At 36.3% G+C, this 9,001-nt stretch overlaps 1 protein-coding gene across 1 annotated transcript in view; it reads right to left on the bottom strand.

Annotated features, from left to right (window-relative positions):
* The window catches only part of RIC1 (RAB6A GEF complex partner 1), a gene marked incomplete at its 3' end in the record, with an annotated part of 46,265 nt that extends 37,364 nt beyond the window's left edge, over window positions 1-8,901 (bottom strand). The window contains exon 1 of the mRNA XM_009865868.1: window positions 8,761-8,901. Within this exon, the coding sequence (XP_009864170.1) occupies window positions 8,761-8,901 (141 nt within the window). The remainder of the gene's footprint in view (window positions 1-8,760) is intronic.
* Window positions 8,902-9,001: the final 100 nt, after the last annotated feature.

Below are 9,001 nucleotides of genomic sequence, written 5' to 3'. Positions count from 1 at the left end.
GGGAAAGAGAAATGGTCATTTTACATCTGAAGTCATTTATTACATCCAAAGTGATCAAAGAGCACAGGGGTATGTTCTATAAACAGGAACACATCAGACTAATTTTGAATACTTGGCCCAAGCAGAGTAAGCCATTAAACACAATTTTTACCAAAAATTAAGAGTCCAGTTAGCACAATACTCTTCTCCGGTTAGTTTTAGATATTTAGCTCAGAGCCTACAGAAACAGTAGTTTAGATTCTGTTAACTGAATTTTCCCTAAATCTTTAAATTTGTGTCTGTTGGAAAAAATAACTATGTCAGCTTCATGAAAACTCCTGTGTTTATTCCTCTTTATACTTCAGCATGCAGCTATTAAAATCATAAAAGAAATCCAGTTAAGCGCAACTAACGAAACATGCGCACTGTCTCAAATAAAAGCTAAGATACTGATCCTCCTCCTCCGTTACAATTTTGAAAAGCTGCTTGCTGAAATATTTAATGGCAGAGCCACAGCTTTTAGAGAAAGTGGTGATTCCAGAAACACAGCAAATGACATAACAAATAAAGAGTTGTTGGAAAAAAAAAAAACCGTCTACAGAATAAATTGTCTACAGAAACCCTAAACTAAGACCTGAATGTTGCTCTGAACAGGCTGCCTTTAAACACTTTCAATTCTTAAGGAACGAAGTAATAGGATACTAAGGACGAGGCAAGAGTAAACAAGTCTTTACTCAAATTGCAACTTAAAACTAGCAAAAATTTCTCAAAATAGGTAACAAACACATCTGTCATTTTACAATCTGCTGCAGAGAAAATCTAGCATTTTGATACAGAGTATTTTGCTTTCAGGATGAAGGTACGGTCAGGGAAAACAGAGGCTTCCACACACTTATGAACAGAACAGTGGAGATGGCTGCTCACAGGATTACAAACACGATGGAAAAAATTAAAGAGGGAGGGCAACAAGGGGAGATAACCTTAAAAGGAATATAGTAGTAACATTACTGAAGAGTAAAAAAATTTTCTAGTGCTCTAGTCATTGCTACTGAAAAATGAGAAACAGAGCTTCTTATTCCAACAGCTAAATACACTTTATCTCCTTCCCTTCTTGCACATCATTCAGACACCTTGGGTACCACACAAAAATACTTTCCACAAGAACTCAGAAATCTTTACACTTCTCAAGAATGCCTTTCTAGCATAAAACACGTCTTATTTTACCAATGTGAAATTACGACAACATTCACGACAGACAGAAGCAAGCAAATGTGCTTTGGATGCCCAATATTGAAATAGAGGAATTGCACAACTTATAAACCAGTAAGGTAGCAGGCTGGCTTCATGAGCAAAGACACCTAACTCAGAATTTCATTTCTTTAACAGTTGCTGTACATTAAGAATTCCTTTGGACTTCCTATTAGGAAAGATGAGCTCTGAATCAACAGCAGGACAAAATACCTAAGCAAATAAACAAACAAAAAAACCACAGCACAAAACAACACACAAAACCAAACCCCAGGTGAAGTAATTTGAAATTGTTACTATTTTAATTCTATCCGACAAAATACAACACCTTTCCCATTTCCCTTTTTTAAGCAGTACTATGAGCTGCTTAAGTAGCTTCAGAACACTGAAACATGTAAAGTAGTTTTTATGAGGAAATCTATCATGATATACAACCCTGACACAAATTCACTCAGCAAGCTTAGACACGGGATATTACCACTTCAGTCCTCCGAACACAAACATTCTACCACATTTCATGTAAATACAAATTAAGTGGACATTTAAACCCTAAACTAAGACCTGAATGTTGTTCTGAACAGGCTGCCTTTAAATAGGACAAGCAGTCCTCAAAGGAGCAAGCATCTGTCCTTGAGATGTTTAAAGATGTTTAAAAGGCATCAAAGAACAAAAGTACATTAGTCAATTGAATAGAGGTACAATCATTGTCTGTTTGAAAGAAAATAAAATAATGAAAAAATCAGTCTTCCTTAATTGAGATTCTGTTGTTAGACTGCTACAAGTTAATGACAAACTGTGCACATAGTTAAGTAGGTCAGCAAATACAATGGAAAACTACCAGACTAAGTTTGAGAAGTAAACACCTCAGAGCACATATGCATTGAGACATTGAAACTTCTAGAGCTCCTCTATTTTCAGTTGCTCTGTTAATATTAATTCATTTGAACCTAGAAGGAAAAAGTACAAGAAGGAAAACAGACATTTATAGTCACACAAAAAAATGGCTAAAAATACGAAGTTATACTCTTCCTTGGGCCTATGGATGTTCCTGTAAGACACCAGCACTTCCACAATTGTTACAAAGAAATAATTTTAAATACAGATAAAATAACTAATAGCAAAATCATATCCTTGTCTAAATTCAAAGAATACTGCATCAAGCAACTGATAACAAATGATACTTAAATTCTTAGGTACTGCAGAAAGTTAAATGTTTGGGAGTTTTTTAAGTACTGATAAAGTTGCACCAAATCAAATTACTTCTGCCAAAATAATACCCAAGAATACTGAGAAATTCTGAATGTTTTGCCTAGTCTATTTATAGCCAACATGTTCAGATGTGACCTCCATTTTTTATTTTGCTCTTTTTATTGTAACTATAAATCCAAAATAACTTCAATTTTAAACCGAAATAAATAGTATAGTCCTTAATACTTCTTCCTCTCTTTAAAAAGATTATCATCTTTAATGTTACTAACTCACTGTTACTAATTTACCTTCCAAAGATTTTTTTCTTTACATTTAATTACCACATTCAGACACTGAGTATCTGGAAGACTAGCAGTCTTTTCACAACTGGTAAGCCCCGAAAGAAGATTCCTGTATTTTCTAAGAGCATCCAACAGTATGGGCAGCTGAACACACGGTGTTATGTATGGGGCTATATTTTTTCATGTAATGTCAACAGAATACAGTGCTTGGCCACAGATCATTGTTAAAATCCTAATAATCTCATCCTCTAACAATTCATTATTCTAGACGTAAAAAACTAATCTCATTTAGAATCAAGAGGCAACTTCTTTCATACACATAAACCTCTTTAGTTTCAAGACAAATGTTTTGATACTCCATTAGGCTGTAGGCATAAGGCAAAAATCAAAATCATGCTGTTTTGATGAGCTTACAATCTAAGCAACAAAGACAAGGCTGGAAGAAAACTGAACAAAATCCTGGTGACACTGCACTTTATTTTGTGATAAGATGGTGTGTGCTCTACTTCAATGGCTGAAGCTTTGTAGGTTTATAAACTAAAAAGACAGAAAGGTTAGACAGAGAAATGCATGCATTAGGAAGTGGAAAAATAATTAGTAAGGAAATAAAAGAAAGAAAAAAATCCCACAAAAATATCACAAAACCTCATTTGGTCAGTAACAGATACAAAGTGGTTATAAAAGAATTTCTAAAAGTAGGCTTAATTATAAAAACATAACTCCTTTAATTCAGTCTTAAAAGCAGCTGGAAAGCTGAGACTCAGCAGAGTATGCATCCAACACACAGAAGACACAATTCATAACACTGCACTACACAAACTACTATGAAAAAGTTCTGATGCACTTCAGTTTTTTTGAACTGTCAATCACTACACCTCTCCCAAGTCAAAGTTTTCAGTTAATCTACTGCTGAGAAATGTTTGCAATAGGAAGGCCCATATTCTATAGATCTTTGCTTCTCTTCAGTCACACAAATTGCCAAGCGTTTAAACTTGGAGTAAGTGGAATCGCATATGATGGAGAAGAGACTGTAATATCTTCTTGGATCTCATGCCTCTTATGTGCAATCGGACAGTCAAAAATCCTGAGGATGCTCTTCTCTTTAGGCAAGTAATTCTGAGATTTCCTTCAGGGGTCATCTGGTTTATATTAATAAAGGAGGCACTGAAAACTTGGTATGGCCTACTGAATACTCACATGACAAATTCACATTTCATGTGACAAATTAACAGCTCTCTCTCACTCAATGTTACCACAAACACATCTTTTTAACAGAAGCAACAGCACAATTGTTGCTGTTATTGACATATAAAATGGGTATCAATAACAAAGGGTTAGCATCTCAGGGGTTAAATTACTAAGGAAAAAAGCAGAACACGTAAGACATCTTAGTTTGCTATGTGTGTCACACTGTTCACAATACACAACCATTTATGTCATTATCAAGATACCTGTTGTCAATTTTGAAGTAAAAATTCAGATAAAAATGCTAGAGAGATTGTATTAAAACCTATGTAGGAAAAGGCCTACAGTAATTCAGTGAATTTTTCTGCTTACAGTTCTGAGATGAAAGCATAATCCTGAAAGCATAGTGATTTTTTTTCTTCTAATGGCCACCTGTAATAAAAAATATTACAAAAACAACTCCATATTTTGATATATTTGTTCACATACCATATGAACTACAACCACTGCTGTCACAAGTAATTCTTTTTACAGCATGTCAAAATTCCAAGTTATGGAGACCCCTTCTCTAACAGAAGCAGAGTCCCCTGTTTTGTCCTATTTGTTTGATTTAAAGCACTTCTCAAGTTTAAACATAATACTGCAACACCTAAAGACTGAAAAGCACAGTGAATCAGGAGAGCTGTCTGACTTACTCAGCATTTAGAATGAAAAGAGATTCATTGGCAATCTAGGATTCTCACATACATACTTTCCCATAAGCTTATGGTTTATTTGGGTGATCAGATTCAAGTTCAGATCATCACAAAAATTCAGGGAAGTTTAAAAACAGGGGTAGATGTAAATCATAAGCCAGTAAGCACTTAGGTAATTATGAAATGCGTGGTTCGGGCAAGCTAAATGAGTGGTTAGGACAAGCTACTCTTGGGTTCAAAGAAATTACTGAACTGGTTTTGACTGGCAGAGTCACAGCAGACAGTCCAACAATCTCCAGGAGCTTTCATTAAATATTCAAGGCCAGTACTTATTCCTGTCATTACCACAAGTTTGTGAAGATTACAGAAAGGAAACACTGAACTATATTTATACATACAATAACGTCATCAAGACTATTCTTGTGGCACACAATCCCCTCTTCAACACTTAGAGGTGGAACACCACTCATCTATCACACCTCTTTCATCGGTTGCGTGCATCTTCCCTTAATATCTAGAGCCGTATATCTAGCTGAATATCTAGAATTCCCTGTACTGCTTCAAGCTCTTATTTCATGAGATAACCAAACCAACTTAAAAACCACTACTGTTAAAGGTGTAACACTTTCAAGAGCCAACTACAATACTCCTTTGATCCCTTCATGAGCTGAGAAAAACAGGCTTCTATTTGCTTGGCAAGCTGAACAACTCTGTGAAAGTCAGCACTATTCCAGCCTAGGACCCACTACAGTACAGGCACAAGCATGAAATACCGACACTCAGGACTGCACAGCTGCCCAGTGAAACCTCACCTTTAGTCCCCAAGTCAATTTATTAAACATCAATTACCTCATTTTAGCATTTCAGAAGTTTCTTTCACGAATTGAAGTTTATCATTTGAAGCATCCAAGTACTTAACACTACCAGAACGAATACATTGACAAGCTTTCCAATGCTGTCAATGAAGACAGTTTCACTGGCTCTCAAGTGTCAAGAGATCTGCTGAGGTACGCAGGCCAAAAAATTTCTTCAAAGAAAAATACTTGAAACAGCAGTCTTCAGGGTAGGATGCATTTAATATAATCCATCAGACTGCAAGAAGAAAATCTTTTTTTGGTATTATTCATTAATAAAGTAAAAAATTTTAAATGTGTTTATTTCAGCTTTACCCATTCGGTCCCCATGTGCTGCCTGATCTAGTTGAGAGGCGTCCCTGCCCATGACAGAGAGGTTGGATTAAATGATCTCTAACATCCCTTCCAGCCTAGGCCATTCTATGATTCATCTTGTTTTTGTTTACTCCCTTTTCAAACACTGCAACAGGCTTCCTAGAGAGGTAATTGATGCCCCAAGCCCCTCAGTGTTTAAGAAGTGTTTGGACAACGCCCTTAATAACATGCTTAAACTTTGGTCAGCCCTCAATGGGTCAAACAGCTGGATTACTTGATTATTGTAGGGCCCTTCCAACTGAAATAATCTGTTCTACTCCAATTTTTAATTTCTATGTTGTCTACGCCTGATAACGTGCATAACAGCATATGCATATAATTCCTAAATAAATGTACACATATTGGGGATGTGTGCTCAAAAATCTTCACCAATCAGAAATGTTCACCACTGAAAAATGGTCTGCTCTATCCACAGCTCAATCTCTCCCTATAAAATGACATAGTCAAGGACTTTTTGGTTCAAGAACAGGATCAGAATTCCATCTGATTTTACCTACATGATTTACTTCTTTTTTGAATCTTGACACCTATATTATTTACAAACCAGAAAGCAATTCACACTTTGGTATGAACTTTCCTTAATTCATTAGTTCTTAGCATAGAGTTGGTGAAAATGAGCTTTAAACATTACTGCCTCAGTTGAAAAATACATGTGAATGTAAATTCACATGCCTGGAAGTATTCCAAAAGGCCCCCTTTTCTCGAAAAATTCTCGAAGCACAACTTCACCAGGCTCACCACCTCATTCTTACATTAAACTTCTCACATACAGTTGGGATAGTAATAAGTCTTAACAAGAACATTAGCCTGAAGGCTTTTCTACTTCAAGAAATGCACTTAGTTCAACCTATCCAGAACTTAGCATTGTTCCAAAGAACATGCTTATGATAAATGAAAACTTTTTCCAGAATGCAAGGATTTTAGCTTTGTTATAGAAGTCAAACATATAATTAAGCTTCACCTTCAAAAATAAAAAAAAGAAACAAGAAAAACAAAATAACAAAAAAATCCCAAATCCCACACATATACATAAAAATAATGCAAGATATTTTCTGTAAAAATGCCCTGAACAACGAATTATTTGTCCTGTAAGACGAATGTTTGTCTTACAGGATTTTGCTAATGGCTGGATATTCACAGAAGTGGTGAGACTGTAACATACTTTTTAGTCTAAGATAAGTCAGTGATCGGGCCTGGAAAAGTCATTGCCTTCCTCAAAAGTACCCGTAAGATCCTGAATTAAAACATATTTAAAAAATGCTAATGACCTCTAAGTTTGCTCAATTTTTCTGCATTGTGAATTCTTTTGGTGCTCTGCCTGTAGCCAGTTATACAACATTTAACATTTAACAACATGCAAGTCCAAGCATGTAAGTTAATGAACACTGTCCTTAGCAGCAGACCTTAGGAACAGTAAACTACATTCTAGACAACATGGTACACCTTGAGAAGCATTCTACAAGCCTGGTGGGGATTTTTTAATGTATTTTCCTGGAAACTAAGATCAGTTATGCTTTTTTGACGGACTACAATTATAGGTTTAACAACTGGCAAAAGCTAGAAGAGTGTATATCTACACTATGTACCCCAAAACTAACAAAACAAGAGGCCACATGATGACATTCACGCAGCAGTTTTTGGGCATAGGTTAAAAAACAGCATCAGCACTCCAAACAGGAACTAATGATCAGCCATGCAAAGCACAACACAAGGTAAAGTGATGAAATCTCAGCATAACTTACAAGTTTTTAAGGCTGTAACTGTCATTTGATACCCTTTCAGTATCAGCTTTCTAAAACTAAATTGTTAGTTTTCTCCTGTAACCTGAGATGAAGTCTATAAATTACCTGGAGTTGAAGATATTTATAGACAGATTTGGGGTCTAATCCAGGCAGCATTTAAAAGGATCCAGCATAAAAAATTTAAAGTCAGTATTACAGCTGTTTCATTGGCTGCATCAAAAGTGACAAGCAGAATTTCTGTTATCACAGTAATTCAAAAACAAAGCATTTAATTTCAGTTATTCACATAGTATCAAACTGGATGTTGATAGAGCAGCAACTTCTATGCAAAATCCATGACAATTCTTCTATTTAGGGCCATAAAACTTTTAAACTTTTCATAGCAAGAAAAGTTTGTGAACTTCTGTGTTGTATCTTTACACACGTTACATTTTACTCTGTGTTTTATAAAAAATATCGTTATCTCCTACATTCATATATCAGTTTATATCAAACACAGAACTGACAAAGGCAGAAGACATCACACCTATTTGCAAAAGAAGCGTTTTCTATATTAAGCTTGAGCACTATCTAAAGTCAAAGTAAAAAAAAAAGTTGGATGGAAGTCTCATTTTCAGGAATAACAGGTGCTAAATCTAAGTTGATTTTACGTGTTTACTTAACAGTACATTGGTATCGGTAAACATCGTAGCTCAACCACGCAAATAGTGAAGTATTCTGTAAAATCTATGGGGGGGAAAAAAGAATGCAAGTTGAAGCTTTTCAAAAAAAGTTTCTTCAGCATTTTTGCATTAAAGAACGCAACAGCAAAAGCTCTAGACAGAGGAACCAGTAAGTATGGAGGCTCTGACAATGGTAACATCAGCAGGCCAGGGTTTTACTCAGTCTAAACCTGACAGAGTTACAAACCTTTCACATGAAACTACGTCCAAGGCAGAGGCTACCTCTGAACAACAAGCAGAAATAGAACAACAGCAGAGATAATAGGCAAGATGCCTCTTGTTTTTCTCTTAGTCTGACTTCTGCTTCTAGTTTTGTATGAAGACAGACGAATAGTCCTGTATTTTACAAATCCTTCTAGAACAAAAAAAAAAAAAAAATCCCACAGAAAACTCCCCACATTTTATAGATGGAAGGGCTTTTCAGCTAGGAGAGCAGGCTCCGAAGGACTAACCGGAGGATGGATACTCACTCTGCAGTACCATATGCTTAGCTGCGATGGGCATAACACTGCGAAGAAAGCTCTCTGGGGGTCCGTCTGGATGTGAAGAGGTTGCTCCAGAGACTCCAGAGGACACAACAGCCTCTTGGGCCAGCCGCTCAGAAAATACATGGCTGTAAATTTCCCTCTTGGCGAGAAGCGGGCTCACAGCTTACTCTAGCCTAGGCGGGGGACGGCGGGGACATCGGCCGAAGGAGAGCTGCGGGACGGC

Source organism: Apaloderma vittatum, unplaced genomic scaffold (assembly GCF_000703405.1).
Source record: "Apaloderma vittatum isolate BGI_N311 unplaced genomic scaffold, ASM70340v1 scaffold18923, whole genome shotgun sequence".
Classification (NCBI taxonomy): domain Eukaryota; kingdom Metazoa; phylum Chordata; class Aves; order Trogoniformes; family Trogonidae; genus Apaloderma; species Apaloderma vittatum.
This window is presented reverse-complemented; position numbering and strand designations above follow the sequence as displayed.